This window comes from Mercenaria mercenaria, chromosome 10, assembly GCF_021730395.1.
Source record: "Mercenaria mercenaria strain notata chromosome 10, MADL_Memer_1, whole genome shotgun sequence".
Taxonomy (NCBI): Eukaryota; Metazoa; Mollusca; class Bivalvia; order Venerida; family Veneridae; genus Mercenaria; species Mercenaria mercenaria.
This window is the reverse complement of record NC_069370.1, coordinates 10,401,164-10,421,258: the sequence shown is the minus strand read 5'-3', so window position 1 is coordinate 10,421,258 and position 20,095 is coordinate 10,401,164. Positions and strand designations below refer to the sequence as shown.

Genomic DNA, 20,095 nt, shown 5'->3' with positions numbered 1-20,095 from the left:
CTACTTAGTCATTCCATTTGAAAACATATATGTTTTAATAATGGGTCTGCTATACCAAATGAAACATAATTACTTTTTGGATATAATGGAAACCCAAAAAATAAATTAATCTCCGTAAAACAGAAACGTCACAACTATATATATTTAGGGTTGAGCTAAAATGTGATTTCTCGACGCGATTTGCGTAAGGAGTTTCAAAACAATGCAATATCGGGTGAAGATCAACTTTTACTATTATTTAAACAAGTTATGAAGGATGCAACTTGTTTCTGGAAAATCCGGCTCATTACACTTTCTTTACCGTAAAGTTGAAAAAAAATTGTAAGGTTAAAACTTTTCTGAGATGCTTTATGGATTTGGCCACACATGGGCAGTTTAACAAACCAATTATAGCTGAAGAATTACACTCAGATCTTTCGTAAAAAACTGCAAACTATCGTACAATTACTCGGTATATACAAAAGAAGAGCAACAGTTTTATTTGCATAATTACAATAGGTTTGGTTCTACCAATGAAAAACTCACAAAACGTAAGGTCTCAGAATGCGACAGCATTAAAGCTGCTCAATATAGATCCAAGTACAGTTCACTTCCGGTGTGGTCACGTAACCATAGTAAAGTAAGCAGTGTTAGAGTAAATCGTCTGCAGTACATTGTGATATTGATAAATTTACAAAAAAAATCTTAATGAAGAAATTTGTGAGATTTGAAGAAACAACATCCGTTCAAAGTTTTATTTTGCTTTTTCGAGACTTATTTGTAAATTATGATTAGCGGGCTCAAACGATCCTTCAGTTGTTATGTATCAAAAATGCCGAGCACTAGCAAACTGACTGAAAAGGCATTCTGTATATAATAATATATCAAATCAACCTAAATGAATTGCAAAGTTTTGCAAGATATGTCTAACCATTGAAGTTTAATTTTGAAGTATCTAAATTCATAATCTGAAAGTGTAGAGCATTGGTAAATATCCAAACGAACCTTAACAAGTTCAAGTTTACTTGGTCTTTTTTCACGAAACAGTGTGAATCGTTCTGTATACTGAGTGCAGTTAAATGGTAATTTTGTTTCCATTTAAAAGATTTCTTTTTCGCGTCGAGTTTTGGTTCACCAACTAATGTGAAATACACTCGATGACTGCTTCCTGGAAAGTAACCAGTACTCGCACCGAAAGAAGGGACTGTTGGAGTCACGGTCAAAATCCGCTGACAGGATTCGACCCCGCGACCTCCGGTTTACGAGACATCTGTACAAAAATGAAAAAAGGTAAAATTTGTATCTCGATTCTATTCTATATAGTTTTGAACTAATTTGAATATAACTTAAGTAAGTCAGTTATTCAGAGATCACTTGCAAATTCAGTCGACTAAGTTCAAGAGATACTCAGAATCCTGCGTGAACAAACCTATCTCACTATTTGTTTCTATATATTTGTTTTATGGTCCTTGAGATTTTTTAAAAACTTTTTAATAAAAAGTTTTAAAAAACTGCTCAGTCTATTCTCTAAAAATTGTCAGTGATATTAGAAATTATTCGTATTCATTTTTTTTTGACATAAAAATAATTTCCGTAAAGTCTCATTGAACACAAAAGTATAAAAAATCCTGCCTTTTTACTACCTATTTTTTTAGGCATGTTACCGGACACAAAGAATTATTTAGGCTTTGGGAATGCACAGGTGAAACAAAAACTCTTTGAGGCCCGAGAGGAATTCCTTTCTTCGAAATATAACAACTTTTTGGACAAAACGTGATTATAAGATAGTATATAATGATAACGATACAAAATATCGGGAACTAATTAGAAGGCTCGTCAAAACAACGCTATGTATAACGATTTCCTGTGTACAAGTTTACAAAATTATATTAAGACGTTTTTGCAACCAGAAAGAACACGCAGTTTTAACCCATTCATCAAAGAAGTTCCTCGCGGGCATCATAAAGTTCAGTAAAGTTTTTTTTTTACTAAATTCTAAATATGTAAGTTAATATTGACACGATATCATTCGTAATTATATTAGCCTTCCGTCCGTAAGTTTCCGGTGGTTTCCGTACAATCAGAATCGGCTATTTCCGTGGTTTGGGCCGGGCCGGGTTTTATTAATAACCACGTTTGAACGCGCTAAATTTAGAACCGGAGATCTATCTTACTTTCATTTTCACATTTTTTCCTTTACGATTATGACATTTTCTGTAAGTTTTTTTTTTTTTTTCACATGGAAGGTACTCTATATGTTGTTTGGATAGATTGTAAGCAAGTTAGTGAAGAAACAATTTTTATTTTTAAAACATACTGGCAATTTAAAAGAACTTGTTCGTTGTTTGTTCCTTTATAGCAATTGAACAAGCCTGGGGATCAGTCCTTATAATTTTAGGACAAGTGGCGCCCTAGCGTTAAAATTTATCAAAATTTGCCGGTTCCCGGCTTCGTTGAAGTCAAGGAACTTAGTGTATGGTGGATAGTGCATTGTCGCCGTGCCAAGTGTCGAAATTTCTTTTTTCCTATTTAAAACTGTAATTAATGCAAACGCATTATGGAAGAGCTACTTTACAAAATCAAAGTATGGTCATACATGCAAATAGTTGATTTATTCTGTGCATCAGACTAATAGAAGTATATGCATGCGAACATTTGATATAGAGCTATGCAGGAAGTATGTTATCAAACACCAAGCATATAGTGTTTATATTCATCAAAATTGCGTTACATAACATACATTTGTCTACAATCATAAAGCATTTGACAAAATGCAATTGAATGTTTGTCATGAATCATAAAGCATTTGACCAAATGCATTAATGTTTGTCGTCAACAATAAAGCATTTGACCAAATGCAATAATAGTTGTCATTAATCATAAAGCGTTTGATCAAATACAATAATAGAATTTTTGCATAAATAATCTTCCATACCTAGGTATTCTATAAGAACCATGGTCGTGAACGGGAAAATATACTAACCCATTTCAATCGCGTATTTCATACCTAAAACACGCAGTTCAGTAAATGTGTACTATTGATATTAAACAAGCGATAATTTATCTTCCATCGTGCACCAGTCACATTGTCTCAATATTCCATATTGCAGAGATGCTCCATATATTTTATGCTTTAGTCAATGTTACAGAAAAAACTTGCGTGAACTCCCCTAATGAACATCCGGTCTAGAGATCACGACAGTGTGCACATGTTAATCGAAATGTAAACATACAAAAACAGAATGCAATATATTCACAGTTTTACGATCAGACTCGAAATGATGAATGAAATTCATCTTGTATATGATTTTGAATTTGAAATCATACATTGGTATACATCTATTCTGTTTATTTAATTCATTTTGCACATTTATACTGCATATAAACATTTTAGCGTACACGTGTAGTAAAATGACGACTGACATACATTTTCACATCAGCCAATCAGAATGGTTTAGTAATCTAGAACGGAACTTCACCAGGGAAGTTCAAGCAAGTTTTTTTTGTGTAACGTTGAAAAACAGTAAACTACACGTTGTTTTTCTAAGATAAGAAGTATTGAAGAAATGTGACCGGTACACAATGGAAGATAAATTACCACTTGTTTAATATAAATAGTACACATTTACTGAACTGCGTGTTTTAGGTATGAAATACGCGATTGAAATGGGTTAGTATATTTTCCCGTTCACGACCATGGTTCTTATAGAATACCTAGGAGTAGGGTATAATATGTACAGAGGCATTTTCTTTCTGATCTGGTGCCAGTGCATATGTCATTTAAAATGGTAATTCATTTTAAAAAGATAATTGCATAGGAAAATATGAAAATCGTAAGCATTTCAAAACTTTTTGAATTTTTAAAATCCTTCAATAAACGAAAAAGTTATTAAAATTAAAAATTCCGATCCCATACATAAACAATGTAAAAACAATTGTTCTGCCAACCACCAGATTAACAGGTGTTGATGTGTGTCGTCACGGCGATCTCTCCTATAGCATTCACAGACAAGTAAAAAAATCTCGAATAACTTTATTAGTACAGTATGTCAGTATGTTTTGATGGTTATACTTAAAATGTTAAAATATTAAAGTTGGTATGAAATAAAATCGTAAAAAGAACCTCTGGAAGCAGCAAAGAATGAAACCGAGAAGAATAATAGTAGACGATATTTTAGGCGGGAGTCTGTTTTTAGATGATGAATATTCATTTAGTTAATCTCGATTCTACAATATGACATGTAAGATTTAGGAGTTAGATAGTTTAAACTAAATCATTGTTTTTGTAGGTCTGTTTATTACGTAGTTGTGTTTCACTAAAGATTAACTTAAAGATGCGTAAAAACACATTGGCAAAGAGGCTATTTGTAATGAATATGCATGAGTACAAAATGGCGGCGCTTACTGGAATTCGGATGCCTTTGATGATACCCTTGTATCCATTACCTGCTCAGTCAAGTGTGACATGTTCACCATAAGTGTTCCTTCTCATGAGAAGGAACAATAAGGTGGCCGACTGGGCTCTTAGTGAGTCATTTATATAACTGGGTACTACAACGTGCATCTGGAATTTTCAACCAATAAATTGCTTTTCATCAGATTGAAATGCAGTGCACTTGTCGCGACTTTGGCTGTTCATTTTGACTATGTAGGAACAATTAGCCTTTTAAGTCATTATTGCTATGGGGCGGAAGTAGTGTTGCACTTTTTGTTATCTCGATAAAACGAAGTTTGTTATTTTATTATAGAATTCAAATGCCTTTGAAATATTGTCCTTTCTTACCCCTCATGCCTCCTAGCACCGGCTTAAGCGGAATTCTGTTACAGTTAATAACGAATGTACTTAATCTCAAGGGCCAGAAAAAATAACACCAAGTCCAAGTACAGGGAGACTTAATTTACACTCACCACAAACCGAGACTGCTATCATTTGCTGGATTGCGTTCTATGTATCCAAAGGATCTTTTGCAGATTTTATTAACTATGAAACATTATTCTTTAGTTCTGTATGGAGGTCGTTAAAAGTTTCCTGGTACCTGTACTCAGTTTTGTTGTATTACTTTCTGGTGTTTATGGATAATAGAGCCCATTCAGTACTGCTTTACACTAGACTTCCGCTTTAACCATTGCTAGGGGCGTTTATCTTTATCTCTCTTCAGCAGACTCAATCAAACGAAGTCTGCTATTTTCTTCCAGAATTATTAAATGTCCGACCTTCCACAGATTTGAGAGATACTTATAAATTCATGATATGCCATATTGTATGTAAACTAAACACTGAATAGTGTGTTTGGATGATGCTTAATACGAACGGGTGCATTTCATTTAATATTACTTTTTTGTTAGCTCACCTGAGCCAAAGGCTCATGGTGAGCTTTTGTGACCGCTCAATGTCCGTCGTTAGTCGTCCGTCGTGCGTCCGTCAACATTTTCTAAAAAAATCTTCTTCTTGAAAACCACTGTGCTGAATTACACCAAACTTCACAGGAATGATCTATGGGTGGCTCCCTTTCAAAATTATTCAAAGAATTGAATTCCATGTAGAGCTCTGGTTGCTATGGCAACCGAAAGGAAAAACTTTAAAAATCTTCTTGTCCAAAACCGCAAGGCGTAGAGCCTTGATATTTGGCATGTGACATTATCTAATGGTCCTTTATGAAGACTGTTCAAATTGTGCCCCTGGGATGAAAATAGGCCCCGCCCCGGGGGTCACAAATTTTACATAGACATAAGAAAATACATTAAAACTCTTCTTCTCTGAAACCACTAGACCTAGGCCTTTTATATTTGGTATGTAGCATTGCCTTGTGGTCCTTTAACAAAATTGTTCAAATTCTAATCCTGGGGTTAAAAGATGCCCTGCCCCGGAGGTCCCAAGTTTTACATAGACTTATATAGGAAAAAAAACTTTAAAAACTTCTTGCCCGAAACTGCAAGACCTATGCTTTTGATATTTGGTATGTTGCATTGCCTAGTGGTTCTCTACCAAAATTGTTCAAATTATGCCCCTGGGGTGAAAAGAGGCCCTGTCCTGGGGGTCCCTAGTTTTACATAGACTTATATAGGATTTTTTTTTTTTAAATCTTCTTGTCTGAAAATTCAAGGCCTTTGATATTTGGTATGTAGCATTTCCTAGTGGAGTTCTAACAGGTTTGTTCAAATTATGCCCCTGGGGTGAAAAGAGGCCCCGCCCCGGGGGCCACTTGTTAAATGAGTTATATAGGAAAAAATACTTCAAAAATTATCAGATCATATTTCCTAGACTGTTTAATTATAATTACCTGATGACCCCAAGTGATAAGGGTAACCTAACTAGGACCTTGCCCTTCTGACCTACTTTCTTGTGTTTCTTTTTAAGATACAGCCTTGAAATTTGGATAGCATGTACAGTTTTGCACACCGATCTTAAAACTGACTTTCAGTTACCATAAATGTGACCTACTGACCTACTTTCTTAATATTTTAGCATCAATTTGGCTTTTGAAACATGTAGCTCATATTACTCAGGTGAGCGATCCAGGGTCATCATGACCCTCTTATTATAATAGTCTTCCTTTGTGAGGATGCACTTATTTAAAAATACGTAAATATTTAAGAAGTGTATACGTCTCTTTTTATTGATTGCAGTAGTAGATGATTTATATTTGTAATTTTGTCAGACCAGGGATATATTCACGGCGTTCACGGTACGAAAAATGCGGAACAAACAGAAATTTTGTGGTGTACGAATACTGTATAAAACATAACACGTATGCATTTTTAAAATTTTGTTGTAATTTCTGCAGCATCCATCGGTTCAGAATTCGTCTTTGGTATACCAAGTGTAGCAAGTAATGCAGCCAGCACGTATGTTTATGTTCATATAGCCCCGTTCTTGGAAAAAGTTGCACGGGTTCGAATAACTGCACCGTATATAAACTTCGATAAATCATTTACGGTACAGAACTACACAGTTATTGCTTTGAATAATACACTTATTCAGACCGAACAAGGGCGGCATTTCAAAGGGATTGAGGTTCTCTCTGACGTCAATATTTCCGTTTCGATTTTCTTGGGATACACACACAATACAGAGGGTTTTCTGGCTTTACCTGTATCTGCTCTATCTACAAGATATGTAGCAGCATCATACAGACCTTACTCGTCAAACAGTGAACTTCTTATAGCAGGCGTTTACAGTGATACTGAAGTTCGCGTTAAATACCCAGATAGCAGAAAGTCAGTTAATACAACCCTCAGAAAATTTGAAACATACCAGATTTTTTCCTCCGATGTAAGTGGTGCTGTTGTAACAAGTAATAAACCCGTTGCTGTTATTTCTGGAGCCGGTTACAGTCAGATACCTTACGGCACTGGCGATTACAATTACATTGTGGAACAAATGATTCCTACAAAATACTGGACAAACAAGTACATCGTCCCTCCTATTTATCCTCATAACTACTTTCTAGTTAGGATTTTTGCAAAAGAAAATAACACAGAAATTCATTATTACAACAGTACCAAGCATTACGCCGACTTTGTAGACGAAGGAACGTACTTGGATATAGTTTTCGGTTCGGAACCGGTCGTGATTCTATCAAACAAACCGCTCAGTGTTATGCAATATTGTCTTGATACAGAAAATATGAATGGAAACCCATTTATGACAACTGTGCAAGGTGTTTCGCAGTATTCTGATATATACAAGGCCGCGGTTGAAGCATATACGGGGGCTAAGAGCACTGTTGCTATAACTGTTAAAACAAATGACACTAAAAGGCTATTATTCAATGGAAACTCAATAGAAAATGTTGCCAAGAAAATCTTTTCGGTGGCTCATCCTATGGAAGACTACACAGTAATATTCATCAACGTATCTTACAATAGCTTTGTTGATCTACGCCAGCAGGACGGAATGGCATTTGGTGTTTCGATCTACGGACTTATAACAACGAACTACTACTCTTACGGTTATCCATTACATCTACTCCTTTCTACGTCAGGTTTGTTAATACACGATTGCATTACATTTCTAAAAAAGAAGTAGTTGCTTCAGGATTAACTGTCCAACAATTTATAATTGAATGGAAGGTTTATATTCTGATGTTCGTTAACACTACGATTTAGAGTTTTTGAATTTACATGTTTTTATAGAATTTAATATAATTGATATGTGCTGATTTCAGTAAAACATTTTTGTTGTATAGATTCCAATGTTTTCGTTGTATAGATTCCAATTTTCATGGTTTACAAGTCGTATTGAGATTGTTAGCAAAATTGATCTGGAACAGTTGTTCGAAACTTTAACAGGCGATTAAGCTAACGGTTGAGTTATATTATGACATTTTAAAAGAGTCAGAAAAAGAAATGTATGAGTTGAGGACAATGAACTCTTAAAAGTCTTTGCAGTAAAAGCAAGACATAATGCAAGTTATTCCCACCTAGACTAATACATGTATTCTAAATCAAAATTTAACAGATGGTTAGTTTAACAGCCGGTTAAAGTTTCGAACAACTGGACCCTGGAAGTCTGGTGAAAAATCCGCACTGTAAGGTTAATTGTTCTGTTGTGAGGCTATTACTTATGAGAAAACATGACTTTATATTTAAAAAGAAATTTTCACAATAATAAAGCAAAATATGAAACTGTTTCGCCTTCTTTCTGTAGAATGTGAAACAGGCCAGGTAACAAGCACCCCTTCTGGAACTCAGTCAACACATACCAGCGGAGGAGTCCAAAGCCATCAAGAATACCTAGCTGGTAAGAAAATATTTACAAATTATGATGCGATTGTGTTTTAGCAGAGAAATTTTACCTGGAATGTTGTTATTTGGTGGTAAGCTTTGATATACCTTAAGTTGAATTAACGTGCTCCAACTATTGGCATGGTATCCAAGTGTATGTTACTCAGCTATATTGACTTTCAGTTCCACAGTCAAAAGCGTAATGACTTGTGGGAGGGATTGAAATGTATCTTAGATCTTGTGTTATCTTTTCGTCTTTTATCATGGCGATCATAAACACCAAATGAAGAAAGACTATTTGACTTGGACCAGCTTTTTTAAGCAAGAAAAACAAATGTGCCAATGTGCCACCATTAACCTAATGAGTCATCACTTGATAGTGTCTAATTTGCATCAAGAGAAATCAATTTATGGAGTTTAAGGCCACAAAAGCAAAACTATTAGATGTTATTCACTGTCTAATTGAACGTGTAATTTCACTGTGTTTATTAAATGTTTCTCTTCCTATAGGGGTAATCCAACAACACTTTTCAACAGGATTAGCGTCACAATCAGCTTAATCAGTTTCTTTTAATCATAAGACCTATTTGACCCTGCACTTTACAAACTTACAATGTCATTTACTGACCTCCCGCAAAAATATGCTTTGCTAGTTTGTAACGATTTTTTTCTCTTTGGGTTGCATTTACAATGATCTTGAATTGACATACCCAAGTGACATTGAATCAAATCAAGTGGTACTTAAAACATAAATATATTTTTACATTCAGAGACAAAATGAGGCTTAACAGTCTTTTATTTTTATTATTCCTTTGTATTTCCATAAAAGGAAATGGAACGTGGTGTTTCCAGTGCGATGACATGTCTCATCTACAATACTGCGACAGAGTAACACGATGCCAAACTAAGGATGAGGTAATTATTTGTTTTGACTCAAGTTTATCCCTGTCTTGAAGTTTTAACCTTTTCTGAACTTAGCATTACCTACAAGTAATTTACAAGTATATTACTGCCTTCGGATTACTAGGATAACTATGTAATATACACTTATTGGATGCCTTGCCGTATAGTCAAAAGTATTGCCCGAGGTTCTAAAGTTCTGACTATTGACCTGCAGGTCATTTAAAAAAAGTTTTGTTACATGATATCAGAAATCAATTTTCAGTTTTAGTTGTGTTGATTATTGACCGGTCAATAAGCACGAACTATGGACCAGACATCAATATAAGGAAACCTTATACAAAGGGATGTCTAGGTCAGTATTCTCTTACTTGTGAATTAACAGTAATAAGAATACAACTGAACAGCGTACTGTTTTAGACTTTAATTATAAAAATGCCATAATAAGGAAAACGTGGATGAAACAATATGTCTTAATGTTTGGTAAAGTAAGCTTCAAATTTCAGGTATGTGTTGTTCAAAGCTATACTCGAAGTCACAATGTAGTTCTGTACAGGTCTGGGTGTATGAAGAAGAACGTAAGTTCAAAATAACATTCTATGATTTTGTCATGTATGGCAACGGATAATATATTTGTTTGTTTAGATTTGTCTACATCTCTTGTATTAAAGCCATAAACGTTATATATTAATTCGCGTACTGAACAAAACGTTGTTTTTTTCTGTCTGATGGTACATATATACATGTTCTCATTTATTTAAAACGAACTTGGTGTTGACATGTAATTTGACATATTTGCGGAGACTTACATATTGCTGAGAAGGTGAAATCAGGATGACTGGTAACTGACTATGGTATTTTAAAGAATAAGGCGAGAATAGACAACAGACATATTTGTAATTATCCCACATACACTACATAAATTTCTTACACATATTTTCTAATGGAAGCAAGAAAACGATCCGATCCCACAAAAATATACCATTACAAACTCTAAAACGTGTACTGTCAATGTCCCTGCGTAGCTCTCCATCCATGAACAAGTAGTTTACAGAGCATTATTTCTTGCACATCCCTACAATAAATGCAGATATCAAACAGATAGGACGAACAAGTTATTTTCATAACAGTATTATATTGTGTAGCGTACTCAAAAAATTAGTTATAGAATTTCATGTATTTAGACATGTGAAAGCCGAGACGACCAGGTCGATTGTCAGCAGTGCTGTAACGGTAATTTCTGCAATGTAGCCGGTTGCGGTGATGACGGTAAGTGTTTCATTTATACTTGTCACGTTTAGCATAGAATTCATTTGTTAGAGGCGTCTTTTCTTGCTCCTTGATCTTCTGTTTTGGCAGAGGATGCGAATTGCTGCTGCAGTTTATGTACGTCGATCCGCTCTTGTCAGGGTTACTCTATTTACAGTTTTCATGGATTCTAACCCTAACAAAAAGAAGAGTATACATTGTGCATATTGTCGGGAAAACATAATTATAGTTCAATTTTATATATCACACTGCTAAAATACGAATAGCAGGCATGTCTGAACTATTTCTCTTAAAAAGTTCAAATTATACGAAGTATATACCACGAAGTGAAGTTGTACATTTTTTTCAGTACAAAATGCTGTATATTACACAATTAAGTATAAGGACTTGATAAAAAGCTGAGAAATTGACTTCCACGTCCTACAAATTACCACAAATAATTATAAAAATGGGTATTTTTATATTAGTTATTTAAATCAAACTCAAACTTTCGAGCAATTTGTTAAAACATACATCAGAACCATATTACCGTAAATTGTACTGCGCTTTATTGTTTACGGCAAAGTTTGTGAATATATGTGCAAGAGGCCAGGCAGGATGTCTACACGCTCATTATACGAACTGCGAGTCCTATCATTCAATAATATCACTCCTAAAGTATTCCTATAACATTTTCGGAAAAATCATTTTAAACATCTGAATATTTTAATTTGAAATTATACTGATACGTGTTACGCTTTATTTGTTAAGGTCTGCCAGACTTTCATAGCAGAGGGCCTTTCTGTTTTGACTGCGGACATCAAGGGGAAAACGAATTTTGTCAGACAGTGCAAATGTGTCGACCCGGCCAGGTAAACAGGTCTTACATACAGTCAATGATATATGAATAATTGATTTTTAACTATTTGTACTTCAAAGGTTTCAACAAGTCCTGCATAGCACACATTCTAAATGCAGTACTTGAGGCCCCTAAGACCGTGTGGTTAAGGTCATTTACCTCTCACCTCTGTTACTCGAGCCCTGCTCTGGTCGTTAAGAGGGGACGCTATCTAGGTGGCTTGTGTCGTTTATCTGTGGTGCCTGCAAAATATGCCCGTGGTCTTCCAACATCATCAAACTGGGAAGTTGCCAGATGACCTAGATTGGACTTAAAATCCAGCAAAACAACTAAATACAATATTATGGGTCATTTGAAATGTCGATGTAAAGACTGAAATAGATGTTATGTTATTGAAATGTGATGGCAGTAAATGATAATTGATTATATCTAGCAAAGAAGAATTACAAGTTTAAATTTTTTGAGACTTCATGTAAGAAATATTGAAATAAATTGTGTTACAGGTTTGTAAAATAGAGAAGTATGAATGGGGCAGTGAGCATCATTACATCCTCGGCTGTGCAAACAACCAAGTGAGTAAATGTATTCCATTAACCGTACATGCGATTTATATTGCTATTAATAATATCGCAGCTTTTCAACATACAACAACCTTAGCACAAGTCAGAATCTGTTACATCTTTGTTTGTTGTGAGGAAGCCAACAAGCCGCTTTACGGAATGTCGCTAGTCCTTCCAAGGTGTCGGCCCATGCCTGAAACAATGACCGGACAGGCACCTGATGTCTTCATCCACCATCAAAATAGCTAGACAAGTCGATATGACTATAATTCCCTACTTTCACTACTTGGTCTGTCCACTTGTAAATAATGTACCTGGCATTATGAACCAAATCACCATTGCCCTTTTTTCAAATATGTATACACATATACTCAGTTCCAAAACAAAGTGTGCACTTTTTAAGTTTAAATATTTCAACAAATTCCCCGACGTTTTTGTTTCATTTTTTCATACACTAACTCTCAGGTATAACTCAAAATCTAAAATGCACACCAATGTGTTTACGAACTGATTTAAATTTTGGTACCAAACATTATAAGTTTTCATGAAAATAACCGAGAAAAAATAACAGAAAACTAAGTGCACACTTTCTTTTGGAACTGAGTGTATAATAACCGAGCAATCAAGGTTATAACACACTAAATAGCCACCACTATATATTCTATATAAAATGACAAGTTTTCACAATGCTGCAATACACACCTAGACCCATTTTAAATTTCTTTAGATTACATTTTCTTGTAGATCAACATTAATACTGTAAAACTATCCAAAGAAAAGTAGGGGTCATGTTTGATGCAAGAAAAATATTTCTGGTCAAACGGACACACCGTAATTTTTACACTGAAATGACAATCACAATTTAGGGTAGGGGTGTATGAATAAATTTCACATGGTAAATCAGTTTGGAGTCTTTTTTCAACATGCAAATGCTACCAGTATGTCAAGTATAGGCATGCAATATGATTTCAACCAATATATAGCAATGATTTCAAGGAAAATCCTTCTTACAGCAAAAAAAACTGAGAACTATTTGAATCCGCCATTATGCGACTACCATTTTTTCATAGGTGCTCAGGCTATTTAGTGTCTGTATGCCTCAAAGACGACGTGTCATCTTTTTGTATAAATACATCTATTATAAAGAATATCTTACAAAACAATAACTGTTTACTCATCATCTTTCAACTGCGTAGCGGTCAAATTAAGCAACTTGATAATGTTGGAAGTAATTATTTATTTGTTCGTATGCGATTGATTTGTCATAGACGTATGTATATTGTTGTATGTATATGTTAAGCTTCCGATTTGAATAAGACAGAGACACCAGTGTGAAAACGTCTTTCGTTACCTTCGTTTTCAGTTTAGACTATGATTATACATGACGAATTAAAATGTTTGCTACAGGTGTGCTCGTCTAAGAGAGAGGTACATGCACTAGACACTCGTCACGTGCCAGTATGTTCACGCTGCTGTCACTCAGATTTCTGTAACATGAACTGCACTGGTCAGCATACTCCAGATATCATAGGTATATTAGCATTTCATTTAACCCCAGTCTACACCCAATCAAATGCCGATCATATTAACATACCGAGATGTGATTGTAAGATAAGGCAAAACTACTAACCTTATTTCCATATCTGTTTTTCTGAAAGAAATCATTAAGTATCAGCTTTTATGATTTGACTATTAAGTCAACATTGTTATATGCAATGGTACTAAGGTTGCGAAAGCCGGTGCTATTATGAGCCGCACCATGAGAAAACCAACATAGTGCATTTGCGACCAGCATGGATCCAGACCAGCCTGCACATCCGCGCAGTCTGGTCAGGACCCATGCTGTTCGCTAACGTTTTCTGTAATTGCAGCTTTGAAAGCGACCAGCATGGATCCTGACCAGACTGCGCGGATGTACAGGCTGGTCAGGATCCATGCTGGTCGCAAATGCACTATGTTGGTTTTCTCATGGTGCGGCTCATATTTAGAAGAGCTAGTCAACGGCTCGTTTATGATGCTACTGTTCAACATAATCGACTGAAAGATCTGTAGATGTAGTCTGATTTATTTCAATGACATTTTACTGTAATCCATATTCGTACATATACATCACCTTTTGTTTAGAAAGTCTCTTTAGGCTAATTATTAAAGTTTAGCTGGCCCCAATTTCACGAAAAATCTTAAGTAATTACTTAGCTAAGTCTGTTATTTCAAATGCTTGTTTTTTCCCTTTAAGCGTCATCTTTTATAGAACAGTATATGACTATTTCATAGATCAAAACACATCAGTTCTGAATTTTACAGAAAATGAAGTATAGAAATAAGAAATATACTTGAGCAAACACTTAAGTTCGTTATATGACTTTCTACTAGGACAGTTAGGACTTACTGAATATTTTCAAAATAACGTCGTCAATGAACAAAGCTTCTTTTAAATGCAATTATTGTTCTACTCCTGATGAATGGCATCTTTGCGAAATGCATGTAGAACAAAGAGACAGAGAAACTGATGCATATAGTTAAAGAATAATTAATTTTGTAATGTATTACCGGTAATCAATTTATCTTTTACATTTCAGGTTAAAATGGCGATCGAATCCCACTTAAGATGTACAGTACTTCTTAAATAAAAATGGTGAAGGCATTTTCTTGTTTATTTTTCACCGATGTATTCTTAGGGCTAAACGTCCCGCTATAATCTATAAATTTAGGCTAAGAAAGTCATTTTTGACCTTCATTAGGATCGTAGAGTCATTGACCTATGTACACTATATTGCTATTCTAAAGTGTGTGACTGTTCCCAGTAGAAGTGGGATGCAGATAATTCCTTGCCCTGACTATGTGGAAAATGCTGCTCACAACACTGGATATTACCAGCAGGAAAAAAAGACAATTTAAGCTGTAGCCCGCCATTCAGGAGTGTCTTGGAATGAAAAGTGCGAAACACACGATAATGTACGGTTCCCAATTTATCATATTAGAAGCTCTGTAGCAGTGTAGTATCTGTATTTATACAAACCAAGATATCTCCATAACTTCATCATTTTTGTTGCGATAACGCATGTTTTTTCTTGTTATGTCATCTGCAGAATCCGGTAGGGCAAGGGTACCAACGTATCCCGAGGGATTTTGAAGACTATAACACGAAATGAACATGCGCTAACGTTATTTTAACATAATACGTGTAAAAAAACTAATGGATGAATACTTCTCGCTCTGTCTACGATATGCCTCTCTGCGAAGAACAGGGATTACCTTGGTCTCATAGGGGTCGTCTGCGGCAACATTGTCTGGCAACATTTGGTTCAATCTTTCACAATTCGGAAGTGGTGCTGCAATGTCATTTGTGACACTTGCTTTCAGTTTATCTGTTGATAATATACTTGCTTCAATTGTTGCTATTAAAATGACGACGAAGACATTGATGAAATTAGGTTGGGGTTTGTCTCAATCTTTCCGTATTAGTTTCATCTTTTTAGCTTTTGGCTTCATCTCATGACAGTATGTTTCTTCTTAATGTTTCTATTATATATTTCACTCTCAGAATTTGTTTTGAAAGTAGCCCTTTGTCATTGGTGTTTCGTCTGCTCTTTGCCTTATCCGAGCCCGGCAGTATTCATTTCACGGTCCAATGGTCGGTCACATTACATAAAACAGTTGTACTGTATCCGTTTAGGTGAATGATTTAGTGGCTTGCCGATCGGCCATTGGACTGTTTAATAACAGCCAGCCATTTCAGAAGCATGCTATTTTTAATTATAATTTCTTTACATTTTTTATAGTATGGATGATCAAAATTACACTACACGTGTTATGGTTATTGGACAGAAGTATAGCGATGCTACAACATAGTAGTCTTAATATATATTTTATATTTACTATTTTGCTATTAGTATGTAACACTGGTGTTCAAGAGGAGATAACTAACGTTTACCCTTTTGGGCTGATAGGTTCCTATAATGGTCCGTGGGCCAAGGCCAAAAAATTTGAAAGTCGTAACCCAGAAATTAGGCAAAGGTTGAGCTATACCATGAAGTTATACTATCATTCAGGACACTTTTAAGGGTGGATGTCGGTCTGAGCAACATGTCAGTAAAATTTAATGACGATTTTAAAAACGTTGGTGTCTAATGAGTACAATTTGGCATTGCATAGGGAAAACTCTGATTTGGATGATGGAAAAGAAATTTATGTGACATTTCTTATAATAAATTTTATCTTTTAATGCCTGAAATAATCAATAATTTACTTTGGTTGTCGAATAATGCTACGCTATGTACTATATACCGAATAAAATGTAAAAAGTAGGGGTTGATGTACCCCACCCACCACATTAGTACATATACTTATGCGGGAAATCTTAAGAACTTCTAATCCTTTATAAAGGAACAGAACCCTCATGTGTACAATAAAGAAAACAAAATGAATAATTAATTAACCAAATAATTAGATACCTTTGCACCTTCATGCCAGTTGGCCAAACCTCCAGAAATGATGGAAGTATTGCAAAAGTTGATACGACCGCAACATTTTCAAGGAAGTTCTCAATGGGGAACATCAAAAGGGAAGCAGATCCAACAATATAAGTCTTTATTCAAGATGACAGCTATATCAAATTAATCCGAAATTATTATACATATGAGTTAATGCCACCAAAATTTTCATATTTTGATGACTTTAATTCTCTTCAATGCTAGCTTAGGTATTTTTAGTAGTCATTATGTACGTAGTAATCAAATCATCCAACCTTTAGGTTTGTTAAACTACCAATAAAATAGGTTATTTAGTTACACAGATTATTAACATTAAGACTTTCCAAATTGCCAAATAATTGCCTTAAATTCGATCAACCATGTACATATGAAAGAGGTATAGCTCTTCAAAAGTCAAAGCTATTACAGAAATCACCTGATATTGATTTAAACATGTTACAGAGGGTTTTACCGCTCACAAAATGCCCACATGAAATCGGTTACAAGTACAAATATTGATGAGCTACTTTTGTTCAAATATTCAGTATTAAAAACATTAAAACAAATCAAATAAGCTTTCAAGGTATTGAAGTCTGGTTATTCAGATAATTCTAATAAATATACGGTACTGTCATTTCAAAGCTGGCCGCCAGAAATAAGTTTGCAAACATACATATGGATAAGATCTAAGTAAGAATTGCTGTTATAGAAGTCATATGATTTTGTCAAAATAATTTTGATTGAAAACTACGTTACCAATATGAGCTATTTCTCTTATTATCACGATGGCACCACTTTCAAAATGCATACCGTAAAAGACGTTACAATAATATAATTTAAATGCTGCTTTAAAACTGAACATGTTACACTGAATTTTCATTCAAAGGATTTTGAATGTAGCTACAATGTAATATTAATTTGTATCAGAATGGCTGCCTGATAGATGTTACATTATATACAGTGTATTCTAGTAAAATAACGAGAAGTGGAGAATCGAACATATAATGAAATTGTCACTTTCTTTTAAAAGTCAAGTGAAAAGGATCATTGAACAGTCAAACAGTTATGTTTTTTTTAACATTTGAAAGAATTTATAAAGTATATGTGTAAACACAAATTGTATTTTTTTCTGTTACAATTCAGCTAAATATTTAAAGGACAAAACCTTACCTGATTACACAAAAGGAAATAAGCATATACAATTCTAAACTTATATCAAAGCAATCTATGAAATATATATATATATATATTGATATACCTTTTGATGGTGCTTGAATGTTTTATCTGTTTTGTTTGAAATAGATTTTTTCAGATATATCAAAATGCCAAATTCCTTCAATATCCTTCAACAAAAACCTTTCAATGCGTATGCCTCTGAAATAGTGCCAAACTAATATGAATACATCTATAGTCATGCATTTACTTCACATTATGAACAGCTATAAATTGAGCAAGTCCTGGAATCAAGAGGCCGTGCATCATATCTGTTTGTTGTTTGGTTGTATGAGTAATACTAATTGGTGTTTTTGTAATTAATATTTAAAGTAACGTAGGTTTCAGTCCATTTTAGGATGTAGCTTAATGATACATCTACGGAATAAAACACTTAACTAAAAAGAGTTTTTACAAATATGTCATATAGATATCAATGCACCACTGGCGTGTTCCAAACAAATGGTGCAGACTCTGTAAGTGTGTACATATGCATCTATGCATGTATGGTGAACTTATTCTGATACTGATACCAAAAAAAATGACTTCTAGCAATCTCTCACATCAAATTTTAGAGTATAATTTTGTCATATGGTGTACATTTATGTTAGAATGCATCCTCTTGTATAGTTCTGAAACATACGTTACCGAATTTTGATAAAAGTAGTTACTGTCTAGTAACATTATGTTTTAAACACAGATCCATACCGAGGTAATCTATATGTAACAGTTGAAATACACCATCTTTTGAATGAACTAGTTTGTTTGTATTTGTTAATAGTTTTAAAAGTAGAATATTGAAATCTAGTAAGAACTCAGAATTAACAACAATGATACCACAACCAAAATATGAACAAGAATTCTCATCTCATCTCATTTTCGTTAACGAAATGTAACATGATTGTGTAGTTCAGCAATTCCGTCGCACAGTACAAGTGTTATTTAAAAATCACTATGGTCAAAGAAACAGAACTATTTGAAGAAATATGTTTTACTAAAAGTGACATTTGTTTCTCTACTCATGTTGTACTGTATATGTATGATGTTCTATAAGTTCTAAATGTGCAGTGTTTATTTACATCATGAATTACATCAGCAACTTTGAACACAAAATACATATAAACCGATAATTTCAGTAATGAATACAATCTTATCTTCCATAAATATAAAAACAACGCATGGAAAATAAAAAAAAAAAACCTCTGTCTCGAAACACCACCGTCCATCGAAACCCAAAAACTATTCTAGATTTAATGTTACTTAATGTTCTGTGTAATCTTGGTAACGTATGTTTCATAATGTATGTTTCATTTTATCTTTGTATTTCTGTAAAAACTGACTGAGTAGGTGCTTTGCAATGCCAATAAGCATGATTTATGCATTAGCCTGAATATTAATATACGAAATATGAAATCTAATAGATAACCTTTAAAACCTAGGTAACGTATATTTGATTCTTCAATACCGTCATGTTCTGTATTTTCTTTTGAATGAAAGTCTCATATTCAGACTAGGCACATACTGTAACCAAGTCTAATGCTATTATCTATTATGCTATCTATGTTTGAAGCAGAAGCCATAAGAATTGCTAATCTATGTTATCTTTACAGTGATACTGAAAGATGAATCATTTTTACTGTAGTTTGTCCACATTCTATAATTGAGAATAGTAACAGAGTTAAGTCCAAAAAATATAAACGGTCATGCGTGTATGTTCAGTAAACATGGTTTATTCAAATTAAAAGCATACAAATGCAATTGTTTGAATGTTCTCAATGTTGCTAATTCTTCAAGGCGGAAAATTTGAGTGGCGCCTGTTACGTATGTTTCATTTTAAAGTATCTTTATCAACTAAAAGTAAAAATTATACAAGTAAGCTTACTTTGACATATAAAATAGAAATAAAACTATTGATAACCCAAACCTTTCTGAATGAAACACTTAAAGGCTCGGTTAATTAAGAAACAGCATGTGATTTGTATGTTTTACATTTGTATGCTCGTTGTCTATAACCTAAACTGATTGCAGAGTATTATAATTTCTCATGAAAAAATATAAAATTGTGAATCTTAATACAATTATTTGATGATGTCTTATTAAAAAATAAAGAAATTTTGATAATTCTATGACTTATCAAA

General features: G+C 34.1%; 1 protein-coding gene across 2 annotated transcripts in view; it reads left to right on the top strand.

The window, feature by feature from the left end:
* The window catches only part of LOC123560532 (IgGFc-binding protein-like), a 29,509-nt gene extending 14,537 nt beyond the window's left edge, over positions 1 to 14,972 (top strand). The window contains exons 3-11 of one of the 2 annotated variants that reach the window (XM_053552264.1): positions 6,765 to 7,964; positions 8,630 to 8,722; positions 9,536 to 9,621; positions 10,113 to 10,184; positions 10,791 to 10,875; positions 11,626 to 11,726; positions 12,217 to 12,285; positions 13,681 to 13,804; positions 14,853 to 14,972. In XM_053552264.1, coding sequence (XP_053408239.1) covers positions 6,765 to 7,964; positions 8,630 to 8,722; positions 9,536 to 9,621; positions 10,113 to 10,184; positions 10,791 to 10,875; positions 11,626 to 11,726; positions 12,217 to 12,285; positions 13,681 to 13,804; positions 14,853 to 14,857 — 1,835 coding nt within the window. In that variant the 3' untranslated portion in view covers positions 14,858 to 14,972. Of the gene's footprint in view, positions 1 to 6,764; positions 7,965 to 8,629; positions 8,723 to 9,535; positions 9,622 to 10,112; positions 10,185 to 10,790; positions 10,876 to 11,625; positions 11,727 to 12,216; positions 12,286 to 13,636; positions 13,805 to 14,852 lie in introns of those variants that run through there. The other variant, XM_053552265.1, reaches the window with a different exon arrangement.
* Positions 14,973 to 20,095: the final 5,123 nt, after the last annotated feature.